Source organism: Phalacrocorax carbo, chromosome 16 (genome assembly GCF_963921805.1).
Source record: "Phalacrocorax carbo chromosome 16, bPhaCar2.1, whole genome shotgun sequence".
NCBI lineage: Eukaryota > Metazoa > Chordata > Aves > Suliformes > Phalacrocoracidae > Phalacrocorax > Phalacrocorax carbo.
This window is the reverse complement of record NC_087528.1, coordinates 2,729,417-2,747,293: the sequence shown is the minus strand read 5'-3', so window position 1 is coordinate 2,747,293 and position 17,877 is coordinate 2,729,417. Positions and strand designations below refer to the sequence as shown.

The following is a 17,877-nucleotide window of genomic DNA, read 5'->3' as shown; positions in this document are numbered from 1 at the left end:
CAGGCTCGCGATACATGGCGGGCCCCAGCCCACAGAGGCCTCGCGGCGCGATGGCAGGAGCCAGGCTCAGCGTGTTAAAAACACCCCGAAGAAGACAAAGCCGGTTTGCCGCCCCTTCGCCGGGCAGACCACTTTGAACGGCAGCCTTTTGCCTCTTCCCCGGGCGCCGTCTCCCCTCAGGCCTCCGCGCACGGCTCGGGCTGTCTGCGGGGCAGGGCGGCGGGCGAGGGTGGAAAAAGCCCTTCAGAAACGCTTCAGTTTTGGCGTTTTCGCCCTGCCTGGGCCCCTGCGTCCCCGCCAGCGCCTGGGCGGCGCGCCCCGTCCGAGCCTGTTTGCGCTCAGGCGCTGCCCAAGGGACGGGCAGCGGCCGGGGCAGCCCCCGCGCGGCCCGCCCCGGCCCCGGCGCCGGGCACAAGATGGCGGCGGCCGTGAGGGCGCCCGGCGGAGCGCAGGGCCGGGGCGGCGGGCGGCGGGGCTGAGAGGGCGCGGCGCTGAGGAGCCCGCCCGGCCCGCCGTCCCCTCCTGACGGGCTCCCGCGGGCCCGCCGCGGCGGGGTGGCACTGCAGCCGGGCCGAGGTGCGGGGCGGGACACACCGTGCCCGGCGGCTGCCGGCCCCGCGCCCCGGCAGCGGCGATGAGCGGCGCCGCGGAGGCGCGGGAGCTGGCGGAGCGGCTGCGGGAGGCGGCGGCGCTGGGGGATGCGGAGGAGGTGCGGCGGCTGCTGGGAGCGGGGGCGGACATCAACTCCCGCAACGAGATCAACGGCTGGTGAGGGGCGGCGGGGGCCGGCCGCGCCGCGGTCCCGGGGCGCTGCGGGGGGGGTGGGGGGGCTAAGCGCGTCCTAACGGGTAGGTCGAGGCGGCGGGGGCCGGAGCCAGGCCCTGAGCTCGGCCGGGGTGGCCGCCGGGCCCGGCTCTCCCCGCGGGGGAGGCTGAGGCCGCCCTGGCCGCGCAGGGCGGGGGGCTCGGCCTGGGACCCGGGGCACCCCTCGGCAGAGGCCGGGGAGAGCCGCTTTGAGGACGCGGCTCTTCTTAGTTTTCCCATTTACAAAAAAGGAAATGCTAATCTCGGGAGGCTTTGAGATTTACCGCTAAAGAGGATCATAATAAAAGGAGGCCATCCGCCTTCCGCCTGTCACCATGCGTTTCATTCGCTCGAGGACCTTCTGAAGTTGCCCATGTTGGCTGACACGGCTCTCTCCAAAGGCGGTGGAGAATCACTCACTGTTTGCACTGTAGCAAGCTGGAGAAGGGTCTTCCCCCACAGAACTTACCGTAGAATCATACCCTTAAAAAAGTGGTGCAATGAAGGAAACTTCACTCCCGGTTGTTATCGCTCTACATGCAGCTCAGGTGAATTAGGACAGGCACGTGAGGAGGAGCCGGGGCGATAGACCTGAGGCTGACACACCACCCCTCTGCTTCCTTCCCCGCAGGACCTGTTTGCACTGGGCCTGTAAGCGGAACCATGCTCAGGTCGTCTCCTGCCTGCTGGAGGCTGGTGCAGACAAGCAGATCCTCACCGCGAACGGAGAGCTGGCTGCACAGTTAACTTCGAAACCAGGCATCCGGAAGATTTTGGGAGGTACCATTTCTGTCTTAAAAGTCATCTAGAATTCTTGGTCTAAAGACTAAAGTGTTGTTAATGCTTTTATCTGAGGCGGTAGATTGGCAAAACCTTGGCTGGGACTACTCTATCTCCTTGGATAGCTCCGATTTATAGCTGTAATTTATACTCGGGCAAATAGACTTGGGGACTTTAGGTAGGAAGGCCTTTTACTCTGAGCTGTGACACCAAGGGATTGAAGAGCCATGCTCTTTGGGAAATGTGCGGCTGCCGTCCTACTTGCTCTCATTAAGCAGAAGCTAGCACGCAGGCTGCAAACGGAGACTTCAACAACTGTACAATTTGACTGTTGTCCGACCGTAAGAAATCTTACAAATCCACTCAAAAACAACTGCAGCCCCTCAGAAGTTGCGGCTTCCGAGCGTTTTGCTGTGACTTGCGGTACGATTAGTTTTTGCCCCATAGTTCTGTCATCTTACACTTTTTGTACGCACAGCAAGCCTAGCTAGATGTATGACACTCCTGAACACCGCCAGCGCCCATTTCCATCAGCACCCAGGTACTGTGCTCCAGATGAAAATTTTCAAGTGTTTCACCTTTGGGAACGCTGATGTTCTGTCTTCTGCTAATTGCACTTAAATTGCTCTCTACAGCGATACGCTCGTACGTCAACAGCACGCAGTTACCTTAAATGAAGTTGCAGCTAAATCATGACTAAGGTTACAAGAGTCACAAGTGAAGGAATGGCACGTCCTTTGCATCAGCATTTTTGTTTCCTTTTGGGCAAGGCGCTCATCTCTTGGGAGTTAGTTCATGGCAAAGGACTTGCGTTCCAACATCTAAACTGTCAGGTGTACATGAGCTGTTCATGGTTGCCTTATTTTTCTGTCTGTTAAGCTTTTGTGTGTTTCCTGAGGAATAAACACGTATCACATTCTCCCAAGTGGTTTTTATTCTGGGAGCGTAGTGCTATTGAGCAGATCTTTCTGAGCTGCTCTGACACTAGTATCAACACCCTATAGTCCTCAGTCAGACAAGAAATGTTGTTTACCAAAGTACTTATAAGCAAGAGAAGAGTTAGCTTGGGCATTATATCAAATATTCCCGTACCTGACAAGATGCTCGGTTTAATTTGTTGGTATGTATCATAATAAGCCATTTACAGCAGTGTAATTAAGAGCACTGCAAAATGAGGTTCACTGAAGAACTACCGGTCAGTCCCTTTGAAAACGCTGGAATAACACTGCTAAAAATGACGTATCTTTCAGTGATTACTTTTTCCCACTTTGCTTTTAAAAAATGCGGTACATTGCAGAAGTTTGTAGATTTTTCTTTCATTTTACAGCCACTTGCCTTCCAGGTGTTTCGTGCTTAGATACATTTCTATCATCCTTTGATTAGGTGATGTAGTTTTAAGATACAATAGGAAAACTAACGATATTCAAAATGAGAAAGATCTATCCAATAACACGGTGGTTTTTTTCTCTCTCCATCCCCTAACCCCCATCTTTGAACTTAATAGAGGAAGAAACTGAACATCAAGGAGTGAAGGATTTAAATTTGCCAATTGTTGCAAACTACTTGGCCAGCCCACCGTTCCCTTACATTTACACTGAAGAAACCCTTCCAGACAGCTTGGCAGCATCCCAGAATGAAAGTGCTTCCATCTCTTCCGCTTCCCAGTGTGAAGCTAGCCCTCGCTCATCAGCAACTCAGGTTGAAAGCATATGCACACCTACGTCATGCAGCAGCGAAGATGATTTCCCTGCACTAGGCGCTGTGGAACAGCTTCCCGCCCCGTCAGCAACTATCGCAGCGCCGAAATGCATCGAGCCTGACGCACGGAACGGCCCCGTTTGCCAGCCGCCCTTGCCTCACAGCAGAGCTCTGCTCTCTCCGGTAGCCTCCAGCCAGGCTGCGCCTCTGCAAACCCAGGGTTCTCCCGTCGGTCCCGCACCAACGTTTCAGCCCTTTTTCTTTACTGGAACTTTCCCATACAACATGCAAGGTAATGAAGCGTCATTTCCCAGCCTTCTATGATATTCCATTCCGTGGTTTTGTTACTGGGTGAACGATGAAGTTAAAACCACTTACTCTCACGTGGAAGAGAAGCAAAGGTGTTGAACTCTTTGGCCAAAAGTACCCAGAACTTCTTTTCTGCTCTGCTAAGTAAAATAACTGTTACACTTCTAAACACAGTAATTACTTTGCAAACTGATGGAGGGATCAGTCCAATCAACGTAAAAATTCAAATTTTGCACTATGTTATGTAGTATTAAATGCATCTCTACTACCCTGGTAACGACTTTGTGACTGGGTGGATCAGGATTTTAACACTGTGCACAGGTTCCCCTGTGGCTTTCTGTTTAAATGGAAGCTTCCATTAACTGCACGGTATTTCTCAGTGAGGCAATAGGTTCGTATTATAAAACCCGAATTCAAAAGGTAACGGTAAATACTTTCCTGTTAAGGTTTGGGTTCCTTGTTGTTTTGGTTTTGGGGTGGTTTTCTTGGGTTTTTTTTTTTGAGGAAAAAACCCCCTTTTATCTTTTTTCATTCAGAACTTGTGCTTAAGGTGAGAGTCCAGAACCTCAGAGACAGTGACTTCATTGAAATTGAACTGGACAGACAAGAACTGACCTATCGAGATCTGCTCCGAGTGAGTTGCTGCGAATTGGGCGTTAATCCTGAACACGTAGAGAAGATCAGAAAATTACCTAATACACTAGTAAGAAAGGTAAGCGTTGAAATCAAAGATTAATTTGACTTGACACTTTGCAAACCTCAGAGAAGGTATTTCTGTAAAAAGATCGGCAAAACATGGATGGCCTGGCGTTAAACCAAAAACCGACTTAAGCTCACAAATTCAAATGGATATTGGACTTTTCTTAAAGCTTCAGCACAACTTACTTAAAATATTCTTGTCAAAACAGGCAGAGTATTTCAGCTCCTAAAGTGCGTGAAACTATTACAGCTTGATTTTTTTTTTAAAAAATGTATCAGAAACGGTGCATTAGCATGCTTTTAACAAAATTGCCACGTACTCCTTCACTGTTTGCTTGCCGAAAAAGAACAAATAGTAAAGGGAAAAAAAGCCCACAAATTGGCATGTGAATAATTTAAAGAGATGCCATTAGCGAGTGAACATGCCCTTCTGTTCCAAAAATACCTGTTCTGGGGGTCGGTAAATGAAAGGCATTTGGTCACAACCGTCGGTTAAGTGATGTGCACAAACCCCGTCAATCATAGCGAGGGTCATGGGGGAAAAAGTCTATGGTTCAAGGGGAGAAAGAAACCCTGAGCATGCTTTGCAGGAAGGAGTGCATACAGGTAGGGCTTTTTCCTTTCAGTATTTAGTCCTACTGTTGGGCGTCACCTCCCTGCCATGTTAGTTTTTACTTCCTTGAGCTATTATAGGTACTTACACTGTAAGACAAGGTATGTTTTGAAGCAACGCCTCGTTCTGTCTGTTGTTTAAAAGGACAAGGACGTTGCCAGACTTCAGGACTTTCAAGAGCTGGAGTTAGTTGTGAAAACCGACAGCTCCCCTTTCCGAAATGCTGCATCAGCCCTGACCGAGAGGCCGTGCTACAACAGCAGAGCGTCAAAGCTGACGTACTGACTCTTCTGGATGCATCTGGAGAAGGAAAACCTGGTAATTCTCTGCTGCTGCCTTTCGAAGGCAGTGACCTAAGCGTGTGTAAAACCTTAAGTTATTGTTAGGGTTACTATTTTAACTAATAATTTATCTTTTATATTTAATATCCCCTTTGCTTTTATTTTTTTACTTGATACTGTATTCAGCTAAGGGATACCTCATTTGTCTACTAAAATCACATGCTTCCAATGTACTGCAGGGAAGTTTATTAGTTGTATTTGGCAACAGAGGGTAGGAAAGACTTAATTATTGATATGAAATATATGTCGAGTGCTCCCACTCTTTGACCAAATAAGTGTCACGGAAAAGCGGTTCAGGAAATTGTGTGTGTGTGTGTGTGTGTGTGATATATATTTTTTTAAATGTCTCAAGTTAAATATCAGAGGGTATTTGGCGTACCATGAACAGTTGCTCTCTCAAAGTGTAAAACTTGCAAGTCCTTGATCTCTTGCCCCGTCACAGCCATCTGGGGCTAGAAACATTTAATGCTCTGAAGCGACAGGAGAAGAATTTTCACTGGGCTGAAAAAAAGTGGAGTAAGAGCGTCCACACTTAAAGGCCTGTTTCTTCCCTCTGTGAGAATATCGTAACTTAAGTGCTGGCATCCCTCCGCCTCCACACACAAAAAAAGGATGGCAGCCTCACTTAAGGAGCATTTAAGTCACAAAGCAAGCTGAAGGGCCAGTTCAGAAGAAAGGCCCTGTGTTTCAGGAGCTTGGGAGGGGATCACAAATCTGGGGCTGTAGTTTTAGTTATTTCTTTTCCCAATGATGTGAGGAGACCACGGATTACTCACACCAAAAGCTAGTACTGGGAAGTCAGGCAACTTCTTCCTGGGCCACCCTCACAGACCAGTTTCAGGGCGCGTGGGATGGTTTCTGCTGTGAGGAGCAGGAGAAGCACAACAGTATACTCTTGAGGTATCACAGCCGTAAGGAGCATACCACGCTTTCCATTAGCCAGACTAAACTGGAAACATCCACCACTAGCAAGTAAATAACCTGTAACTTTACACGGTGCACAGTCTACTCTCACTTTTCCATATGCCCAGAGCTTTAGCCAGATGAGTACCAGGAGGGCCAATGCCTCCAGGTGCTTTCAACTGAGGTGGCTTCTTTTTGGGGAGGGGTGGGAACCCAACCCCAAACTCTGGTTAAGCTACAGACTGTTTGATTTGCATGTCAACAACAAAAACATGCACCTGGGGTGTTACAAATGGCAAAAGTCATCATTAGAACACACCTTGAAGTCATTCCCTTTCAGTCCGAACAAAGGATATAAGTCACAGCACTGCTGGAGTATTAACAGCCTGAAGCTTTTCCTGTTAACATGGTAGTCTCAAAGTGATACTTTTTTGTTTTTTCTTCTTTGGTACCAGAAGTATGATGACAACCTTTGCACCAGAAACCTTAACCGGGTACTGGGGTGGGTGGAGGGGCGAGGGAGTTGTTTTTTCTGCTTCCCCCCACCCTGTACTGATTTTTCTCCCATCTCTCCCATATTAAGCTGCATTAGAGCAGAGTTGATGCACAGCTGATGCAGTGTTTGTTGCTGTTGATCTGGAGTGGAACACTGACGTTCAGACCATAAATAGTACAATCAACATGTTTTGGTAGGAGCAGCATGGCCGCTGCCCCGTCCTAGCCTCCTGCAGCGCAGCTGCTGTACCCTTGAAGCGGCTCCTCCAACTGAGGCCAGCAAAAGCATGCATGTCATAACAATATAGAAACCCTTCCGCCAGCAGAAGAGACACTTGGCACTCTGGGTTCAGGATTTTACCAAGTTACTCTAGGCTTAAAACTCTTGCTTAGTGCATTTGCAATAATTATCATCCTTTCCCACTTGCTCTATATCCATCTTATCACTTAAACTCTGCTACTGCCCTGCGCTTGGTCCAGGCCCTTCTCTCGCCAGGGGCTAGGCTGCTTTAAAGCCCAGTTCAACTCCTGGTAAGCTCAAGACTGTGACACAGTATGAAGTAAAATTTCCTAACTACAGCTCCCGCTTCATTTTTCTTGTAGGACAGGAAAGGATTTTTTTATTTTAACAATTGTGTATTTGTCTTTTCAGCATAACTTGGAGGCTAGTTCAGATTATGTGCAATAACTGTCTGAAAAACAGCAGTATTTAAGTGGCTCAAAATTAAGAGTATCTAACTTTTCAGTTCCTTCGTTTAGGAAATCAGTGCAAAGACTGCCTCGACTAATTACTGACCATTCAGCCATAGGAGGAGCTGATTTAAAAAAAAGCTTTATTGCTCTAGTTTCCACAAATAACTTGTTAATGTGATAAGACTAAAACTTTAATCATGATCTGACTGTAATAACAACAGTAAGTCTATGCATTCAGAGAAATATTTTTGTATGTTTTATGCAGTTTGATAAAGTCTAAGGCACACTAGTTATGTTAACTGGTTTTTGTTGGGTTCTGTTTTTTTTTTTCTTTGAATAAGAAACTGTTGGTATGACAACTGAAACGAAGTTTACAAAACTTACTGTTCTTCCAAGGACAACTTTTGTTTGCACTACAAACTTGTACTGAACTGACATTGCTACTCTTCACTTATATTAAAGTATCAGTTGTTTCAAGTACTGAGATCTCTTCCTTTTTCAGGGGGTGGGAGGCAGGGGGTGTGTGGGGGGTGATACAGGGCACTCTAGAGGGGACAGGACACTCTTCAAATTCTAATACAGCTTTGAAAAAATGATTTTTAACAGCTAATAGAGACTGTCAGGCTGCCAAAACCAGCGTGGAGAAAGCATGTAGGAGGTGCTTGCTTAAACAAGCTACTTGCTTCTCACTTAGCATTCCTAGAAAATCTGAGATTATAGTTATCTTGGGCTCGAGCTCTGAAGGTGACACTTATCACACAGATTAATCTGTTGTGGAGATGCTTGTTACAGTCGAATCTGAAGGTAGTTACTAGAAAGGCACCATGGTTCCTGTGCTCTGAAAGACAGAATTTTTCTTTCATCTTCAATGCACTAGAGAAAGACTCCGCTATCAGACAGGTCAGAATTATATCCCAGTCCAATTTACTACAAGTTACCTCATTTTATCATTTATACCTGTGCAAAATAAGGAAGGGAAGATGCTAGTCCTGTAACAAATACATGCAATGGAAGGTGCAAGACAAACTTTTAGCCACTGACAGAAGTAATGCATCCATACAGGAGCTGACTCATGTCGCTTACACAGCTTTCAAAAGGAATGGCTGTTCATGCTGTGTCTGTAATTAGAACTTAGTTACAATTTTACTTTCTCCCACTTAACGAGAAAAATTAATTTAAGTTTCTCCGAAAACACCCATCACCCCGTCTCAAACCCCCGTGCCCCTGTATGGGTGCCTGCTTTAGACCGATAAAAGGCCAAGAGGGAACACGGCTGGCTGCGCATGGTATTGCTCCTTATCAAAAAGCCAGCACACCCTGCTCCCGAGGGACCCACGCACAGGCCTTCCTACGAGTGCGCTCCCACAAACAGACGGTACAAGGCACACCAAAACTAGAAGCAGCAAGTTACAGCAGTGCTTTGTCCATGTATGACTTGAGTTACATGTACGGTCGAGTCCTGAATACTAATATGAAGAATAATGCTTTCCCCCCCCCCCCCCCAAAATCCAGCGCCTCACAGACACAGTGCTGCAGCACCTGTGCTGTCTCTACTGCTGACCAGTACACGCTGCAGTTCCTTTCCAACAGACCACACTTGCTTGCACTACAGCTTCGCAAGAAAGCGTAAGGGACGGCTCTCTTCCCTTCTATCCGTTGTAACATGCGGACTGTGCATGCTTCATGTTAACTACCATTCCAAACCGATACTACAATGCAAATATAAAGGCAGTCTGACCGACATTTTTATCGTGAGATTTCTGTAATTTCTTCACCAACTGCAGCAGAAGCTGCACTTTTTAGGGGACACAGACTCCAACCACCGTCTAACCGCTGAAAAAGTAAGCTCGAAATGAAATACTAACTGGTGGCACCAAAAATAAACCCAAACCCACAAACACCACAGAATAACTAAGCATCCAAACTAATGGACTAAGCTTGAAGACATGAGTAGATTTATTAGGAAAGAAACTTACGTAATAGTAAACGTTCAATGACAGAGACAATCAAATTTGTAACAGAAATTCAAAGATGCTTTATTTCCATTTCTCGTATATCAAGAAGCTAGGAATAGCTTAGTTGTAAAAATGGGATTCATTTTAGTTCGATTCACACAAATACTAAACATTTATTCTTGTGTTTTAAAGTCCAAGAATGAAAACTTGCAATTAAACACTGAGCAAGCCATGTGTTCAGGTTATGTTGGTTTCTTATCTTAAAAAGTCTTAAAGAAAAAGAAAAAGGATACAGGACTTATATTCTCAGTAGCATATGTGCTATTATCAACACATCTTTCTGAACTCTGGGAGGAAACACCAGTCCTGAATTAAATTTTATAAAAAAAAATTTCTAACTCAACTTTATATTTTTCTACGCCACTACAGCTTTCTTTCACCTCATTTTAAAGCAGATCTTCAGTTTAAGCTGTCTTCCGCTGTCTTCGCAGACTCTTCACGTAGTAGTCCTATAATGCAAAATTTTGGGAAAACAAACAATTAGACAGCATTAAGAGCACAGAGTTTTTACCATTCCTACACACTGGCCCAGTTGTTAGCTGTCACCTTAACTCTACAAAAACGTCAACATCGAACATGACTGGCTTTAGAAGCAATAACATAGCATTAATGGTTTCATAATCAACATTAAGTGTTTAAGAGTTCCTAGCATAAATAATGGAACTACAGTAACAATTTATGTTGCAAGAAGCTCATTTATCAGCTGTACTCTCCATTGTTAGTTCCTTATTTCAGGAATACAACTAAAGACCTTCTGTAAGAGTAAGAAAGCTATGTCAAGAGCGGGGAAAGAAAGTTTTCCTTTTAATACGGTATTTGTATTTCCTATTGTTTAGCTGTTTCATTTCCAACAAACAGTTTTTCAGCACACATTCTTGCCGTGAACATTGTAATCATTTGGTGGCATCTCTCTTTGTATTTACATTTGCCTTAGAAGTCTGTTATCAGCCATTCCACTTCTCAGTACTACGGCTGACTGCAAAGTCTCCTACACAGTAGGAAATATTAAACACATACCTCTTAAAGACTTGAATTGCATTGAAAGTAACAAGGCGATTATTATGTAGTGTTTATTGCATTTTAAACGCTTTAAAGATATCTAATTCTGGGCAGCACTGCATCCCTACATACAGTTGAAAGAAAATTCCATTCTGTTAACATCAGATTTACAGTATTCACACAATACACAAAAAGTCCTTTTCACTATCTCGAAAATCAAAAACACAACAGTAAGCTTAAAGATTACAGGCAACAGCATTCAAACATGGATGTGGGTAGAGAAAGGAGTACCTGGCATGAGTACCTGCTTAGTTTGACTGAATCCTTGATTTTTAATTTGGCTTTTCATGGGCCGCTCACAACACCAACGCTGTGTGAGGTATGGTAGTCAGCTGCAATAATTCATAAACCCTACACTTCCATCAATCCAATGCTACTGGCTCTCGAGTTACAGAACAAACTGCATTAGAATGCAAGGCAATAAAGCAAAAAAACTAGAAACATCCTTGACAAAGAAATACTAGCAGTTTATATGAAAACAAAGTAGTCCAACATGTGCCTCAAATATTAAGTATTAAAGCAAAAGTTTCTGCTGATGTACCAACACAATATGGACTTAAATACAAAAACAGTTCAACTTTTTTTAAAAAAAAAACGATAACAAAATCCCTAAAAATAAAAAAAGGATAATTAATTTTTCTATGGTGGCTATATTACAAATATGTCCCAAAGAGGCACACTAATGGGGGCACGAGTCTGCTACAAAATAGCTGAGACAAAACAATGTACCTCAAAATGTTTTGCAGGACTACACTGTCTTTTCCTTCAGAAGGTGCTTTAGTATGTCTTCTTACTTGGCTTAGTTCCATCTTCATCTGTGCATACTTACGCTGCACTGTTAAACAGTAACAAAAAGCCCTAATCAAAGTTTGAAATAATGCACTTACCTCTGCCTGATCTGAGGTCATATCAGATCAGTTTTAATTGGACTGAGTGTCACCTTCAGATTTAATGTCTTCACTGGTCCCATTGACCTCATTCTTAGTATCACTCTCCTTCGAGTCTGTATTTGTGTCTTCACTCTGTTTTTCTCGACTACTGGACTTCATACTACTTTTTTTATCATCAGATCCCCTCTTTTCTGCCATGAAAGAAGACATTGACCATGGATTTCAAAGTAAAAACAAACATTGCACATGTGAGATATATATTGCATACAAAATGGGACAATTACTTTCGATAGCAATAACAGTAATAGTCAAAAAGTTACAGAAATAGGCTTCAGGCTACCGTGCTGGAATGGAGAGGGTAAAAAAAGGTCAGAGGGGACAGCACAGGGTGGGGAAAAGAGAAGAAAGGACAGACCTAGCAGAGGCAGCTACTCAGCTGTCTGTTGAAATAGAGAAACTGGGGGTAAAGAGGCAGTCGAGAAGTTAGGCAAACGTGTGATCACAGCACGTGGCTTCCTTACTTATCGTGGGACTCTCTTTGTCCCCAAGTTTTAATTTATGATGTGTACGGCCTTCTTTGGTTTACAATTCTCATTACATACAGTTCTTGAAAAGAGAATCAGAAAAGAGCAATGGGACAATGCATCAGTGCATTCCCAAATAAATCAATACTTGCCAATTAAAAAAAAACTAGCAACCCCAAACTAGCAAATACTCGGGGAAACAAACAATACTAAGCACTGCTAGCTTTGAAGGTGGGGTCACAGTGACAAGTCAAAATTAACTTCACTGTACAGTAGGTCACAGAAGCTGCCCGCTTGTCAGCATTATTAATTTTTGGTTTTATAAAAACAGCAGTCATTTATAATCCACTCATTAAAAACGTTTAGGGAGACAGTTCGGAAGGTATATAAAAAGCACTGTTTTCCAAAGGAACAGCAAGATGGGAGGGACCCCACAATTCCATCACGAATCAGAAAGCTGACTGAAGAGTTTGCTATGCTGCTGAAAAACTCATCTTTTCCTCAATAAACTCCAAAGAAGGAAGGAAGCCAGAAGTAAAAATATTTCCATGAGAAGAAAAACATTCAGTATTAAGAGCTATGTGTCTCATCTGTAAATTCAGTATTTGCAAATTGCATAAAAATATAAATTGTTTCTGTATTTTCACACCATAATAGTCAACCTTTGATGAGTAAAGACACCTTGGAGAGAGAAAAAAAGTCTGAAAAACCAACCTCTCAGATGTCACCATACAGAACAACATTCATGCTCTTTTTTCTGATTATTCCCTGCTATCCGGGCAATTAAAATAAATAATATATATATTTTAGATATATATATCCCCAACACAGGAGCACACAGATCGAGCACTCTGAAAAAGCTATTTTAAAAAAACGTTATCACCTAGACTGGCATAACACACTTTTATAGTCTAGAAGTCAAAGCTGAAAATTACGCTTTAAAAGGAGAAGCAACATCCCAACTTCTTTGTTTTAAAACCGACCACCAAAGGGGGGGGTAAAGCCCCCACACGGAAATGAGGGCGGCTGCCTAAGGAACGCTACTGCTGAGGTTTCATCTGAAGCAGCACATCCATTGCGCGGTGCTTGGAGAAAGCACGCAGTGATGGCAAAAAGCTAGCTGAAGAACTAATCGGTTTGTATCTGTCTGCCCTCGGTTTTGCAACTCCGCAGGTAGATTGCACTCTAACTAACCTTGTTAAAAAGTCTTCTTTTTGTGTCTTATAGGTATCTCCGATGCACACGTAGATCCACTGAGGAATAGTAGTCTTGTTTCCCCGCAGAGGACTAGTAGTCAGTCCAATAATCTTATCTTCTGTCCTATGTAGATATGGTAGATCTTAATAGCCCTATGGATGTGCAGTGTGCAGGGTTTTGTTCTGTTGTGTTTGTTTCTTGAATTTGGTCAGGAAGGATAATTTTGTTTAAGGTTAAAAAGTTACTATTTAACTGTGGTATGAAAGAGGAAACTCTTCTAAAAATTTTAATACTAAAATAGTTTTACCATAGCAAACCTCCAGTTTGCCAAGCAGAACTGAGAAAGTGTATTCAACAAATAGTCCAATAACTGAACTTCTTTCAGCTCCTGGAGTATCTGCAAGCAGTTAAGTTCCTCCACTGGATTTTCAGTCAGTAGGATTTCTTTCTTTAAAAGCACATACAATTAGTCTGCTGTTGAAACTGTGTGTATTATTTCAGCTGCGATCTATTAGGTATAATCACATACGCTGACTTTGCTTCCTGATTCAACACATGCACATTTTTCTGACTGAGTTCGTGTCGGCAACTGAGAGGTATTTTGTTAAAATTCTTACCAAGACAATGTGAATGGTTTTTACTGTTCAGAGAATGCAAAAATCAGTCAAATATAATATCCAGTAGTACTGAGGGTTTGGGTGTTCTGACAGTATTTGCTGAGGTTTAATCACTAACAGGAAAACACAATCACAAATATAATTATTTTTATATCAGTATATGAATCCAGATTAAGAAAGCTAAAGAGACATGTTAAAGTACTCTGGAGACATGTTCCGGTACTAACCCCTCATAAAACGAAGGTACTTGCCAGAACAGATGTTTTTCTTTTCTTAAAAAACCCTATTTACTCCACCTACTCTGAGGTCAGTTTACTTGAACAGTAGTGGCGTTCCGCTGGTTTATATTAAAGCTAATGCTCAGCTGGTGTTTATGGCTGGCAGGCTCCCTCCTTTAGCACATGTATCCCTGTTCCTGAACCTTGAGTCAGAAATTAAGTGTCTCCATTGTTACATATACTTTTTTTCTTACGATCTTAAAGGTCGCTCTATTCCATAGCATTTTAGTGAACGAGAAGCCAGGGCTTCCGAATTTTCGAAGTATGGCACTGATTTATTGTGAAACAGTAGGCAATTCTTGGGCAACTGTGCCTTGCTTTTTCTCCTGTTAAGATTCATGTTTATAGTGAATCTCTGTAGTCTTGAAATCTAAGTGAAAGGTACTACCATGAGTACTTACAGCCAGGCCTTTGCTGCTTACTCTTATAACTACAGATCAATGGTGGAGAGAAAAACAATTCCATTTTGAAGCCAATATTCCCAATGGAGCAGTAAATGTAATAAGTCTTAACTCTACATTACTTGGCTTTGTGCAAACAGTAGAGCAGGTAGCCAGCCACATGCTTCAGATATATGGGCCTCTACTTAACTACCTACAATGCCACACTGCAGACAAAGATGTAATGGTGTTTACAGCTTCATTGTAGAAGTTCAATGCTTGCTTGTTAAATACTACTAGTTTGGGGTTTCCTTCTTCTCCTCCCTCTTTTTTTAATTAAAGATTTTCCCAACAAAAGGGAACACAAACTTCTTCAACATCACAGTCCTGCTCTAAGGCCTATTTGTGTTCCTACAAATATTATGATCACATAGTCAAAAAAAGTAACTGATTTTCCCAGGTGGAATTTCCATCACAGCTCATAGCATCACCTCACTGTTCTCATTTCTGGAGGAAGAAAGTAGCAAGCAGCAAATAAAATGGCCGGCAAGGAAATCAGTCATGTTAAAACTGAAAATATTGAGATGCTGAAGAAAGTTCACTAGCTCCTCTATTTATGGAAGGATTAAGGAAAGAACTGAAAAGCCATTAAGCCCAAAAACAGACCAAAATGGAATAAATAAGAACACAGTTATTTATATGCATAGATACACACAGAATACTGCATAGGACATTCTTGACTAAGTACCAGAAATATTTATAAAGTAGGCAAAAAAGGCACAATATCAGGTAGGAATAAAGTCACAAATGGACAGATACAGGCTATGATACTGACTGAGTTTGAACACCACGCATCAGTTCCACTGCCAGTGGGCAATCAGCTAAAACCCACTTGCTTATAAAGGGCAAAGCAAAACGACAGAAGAATCAATACTAAAGATGCACCGCAGTATAAACCAGAAAAATTAAAATGGCCCAGGGAAGTCAGGCAAGAAAAATACATGAAGGATTACCAACATTTTGGGAACTAATCCGCTGGATAAACGTGGAAAGGTAAGGGTCAGGGCAAACTGGCCAGTGCAATGCAGACACGTGCACATGGCACCTCTCATTCCCGAGAGTCTCCGAAGGACCTTAGGAACATCACGTTAGCGTTTCATCCATTACTGACGGTCAGCTCTAATAATGAAGTGGGGTGGCTGTTTCAGACTGGACATTAGTCAGCACCCCAACAGAGCCAGCAGTTTAAGCCAGAAGTTAGTATTACAGGCCTCCAGAAGTTTCAGAAGACTTTTAAAGGGGGGAAATTCAGCGATAATAGTGAATTAGTATCTTTTCACAGAATGTGAATCTGTAGTGTTCTCTCTGTAGTTCTTTTCAATCCTACTTAAAGGTAAAGCTTCTGAACACCAGCCTTTGATGAAGCAGTGAGTCACCATCAATGCCGCTGTACGTGGCATGTACTGCTATAAAAGCGTTCCAAGGACTGATACAGCATTCCTTTGAGACTCACCTGAATACTGACAAGGCAAATCTCACTTCATTTAAAAAAAAAACCAACACCAACCACAAAAAAACCCACACCCAAAACAAACAAACCCACCAAACAAGCAAGGGGGAAGGATGGTGGGGAAGAGCAGGGAATTGGGGAGAGGGGCATGAAATTGTGATTTAGAGTGCTGCAGAAATTCTGCAAGATTTATCTTGGACTGCATTCATAGACTAGAAGAAAACCTTAAAAGCACTGTTAAAGGAAAGTAAAGGAAACATGATAGTGCAGATAAGTGACAGATGGTACAGGTGAAAAACCAGCTACCAATCTTGCCCAGAACATGTACCAGCAAAGGGTGATTACAGAAATATCTGCTAACAGTAGGAACAGAAGATATTCACTCTTATGAAAAAATCTAATTACAGGCTTCGGTTTTACTAAAGGTAAACAGCAAACAGGTCTTAAAATACATCAAAATCTTCACACACCTAATTTGCATACAAAGTGGTAAGCTTTTAGTAACTACTGTAACAGATAAGAGGTGGACATGGGTGTACGTACGCACACATGTGCATTAACAATAACTAGAATGAACAACGCGCTTCAAATAGGTTAACAGCAACATATACAGCTTATAAAACCAGATCTGATTTGATGCTAAGACGACCTTTCAGTTACTCACTGGAAGACTAAGAGCTTTTGAGACTTTAGGGAAAGATTAGTTTCAGAACTTGATACGAACTGTTTTCAAACAGACATACCTTTTTCTTTTGACTTCCTGTCTTGATCTCTCTCTCTGCTTTTGCTTCTGTGCTTGTAGGATTTCCGATCCCGACTTTTCGATCGTCTCCTGTCCCTGCTGCGAGACCTATGTTTTCTTTCTGATCTATCATGACTTCTGCTTCTTCGTCGGTCACGACTCCTTAACGTTGAGAAAATTTCAAAAATATAGATGTCAGCTGGTATTTTCTAACTTAGAAGGTATCGTAGTAAAACAGTAGCACTTTCTAATACGTCAATTATTTACAGAAAATAAATATTTAAAACAAGCCTCAGCATACTGTATATAAATATTTCTCAGTACACAAGACCTGGCTTCATACTGCCTTCTTCATTTACCCAAACATTCAACCATACAGCTTAAAAATATCCACTACTATGAGTTAAAGACCAACTTAAGGAAAAAACAAGACCCTGTCCTTTGGGAATATTTGTCTACTCAAAGGCCCCTCATAAGACCACTTCCATCGCAATGGTGTCATCTACTTCCAAAAATGGAGAGAAGTCAGTGAACATGCAGCAAAACTTGCTTATCCTTAGAACCAGTAAGGGATGTCTTTGCTTAGAGATAAGAACAGTGAAGCTAACAAATCCGAGACATGACCCAGGCTGACAGACTGAGCCTTCACAAGACTTCTACGTTTTGGAAAGTTACGTGAAAATACACACACATACCTGCTTCGCCTCCTTTCTCTGCTTCTTGATCTTTTGTGGTCTCGTGAACGGCTGCATCTTCTGTCAGATGTTCTGCTTGAATGTCTACTCCGTGAACGACTCCTTTTACGTCTCTCTCTATCACGAGCCCTCTCTTTTTCCTTTTCTTCTTCTTCACGTCGTCTCTTCCTTTCCCGCTCTTCTCTTTCCCGTTCCCTCTCTTTCTCTCTCTCTTCTCGTTCTTGTTTCTCTTTTTTTAACCTGTCATCACGGTCAGGTTCTTCTGTTCTTTTTCTTAACTTTTCCTTAAAAAAAAGTTCACAGAAAGAAATTAAGATTAATCAAGATAAATCATTCAATATAAGTTAGTTTATACATTCTGAGGATGCAGAAGCTTAAGCTTTTAAGGTATTTCAGGGTTTTTTTCCCCAAAGGGCGGCCTACATGGAAGCACTTTCTAAAAATCCCAGAAACGGAAATCCTTTGTCTTGCAGAACTTTTTTGCTTGTCATTCTCAAGAACAGAGGCCACACTGCAGTTCTTTACAAAGGCCACAAAAAAATTCCCACCTAAATTTACATCTTTGCTTATATCTAGTGTAAACACATATGACAAAGAATATCAGTGCAAGCAAAATGCTAAACATGCAGTGGGAT

General features: G+C 42.9%; 2 protein-coding genes across 10 annotated transcripts in view; one reads left to right on the top strand and one right to left on the bottom strand.

The window, feature by feature from the left end:
• Nucleotides 1–201: 201 nt before the first annotated feature.
• LOC104043317 (ankyrin repeat domain-containing protein 40) lies at nt 202–7,815 on the top strand. The gene is made up of 5 exons (XM_064466919.1): nt 202–768; nt 1,436–1,584; nt 3,089–3,574; nt 4,128–4,303; nt 5,048–7,815. Exons 1-5 carry the CDS (start codon nt 635–637, stop codon nt 5,186–5,188), a joined length of 1,086 nt encoding a protein of 361 aa, XP_064322989.1. The 5' UTR covers nt 202–634; the 3' UTR covers nt 5,189–7,815.
• Nucleotides 7,816–9,268: 1,453 nt separating this feature from the next.
• The window catches only part of LUC7L3 (LUC7 like 3 pre-mRNA splicing factor), a 22,170-nt gene continuing 13,561 nt past the window's right edge, over nt 9,269–17,877 (bottom strand). For 2 of the 9 annotated variants that reach the window (XM_064467054.1, XM_064467056.1), the window contains 4 exons: nt 17,243–17,526; nt 16,549–16,709; nt 11,350–11,490; nt 9,269–11,244 (listed from right to left, as the gene is read on the bottom strand). In XM_064467054.1, coding sequence (XP_064323124.1) covers nt 11,063–11,244; nt 11,350–11,490; nt 16,549–16,709; nt 17,243–17,526 — 768 coding nt within the window. In that variant the 3' untranslated portion in view covers nt 9,269–11,062. Of the gene's footprint in view, nt 11,245–11,296; nt 11,491–13,017; nt 13,144–16,548; nt 16,710–17,242; nt 17,527–17,877 lie in introns of those variants that run through there. The other 7 variants (XM_064467060.1, XM_064467061.1, XM_064467058.1 and 4 more) reach the window with 6 other exon arrangements.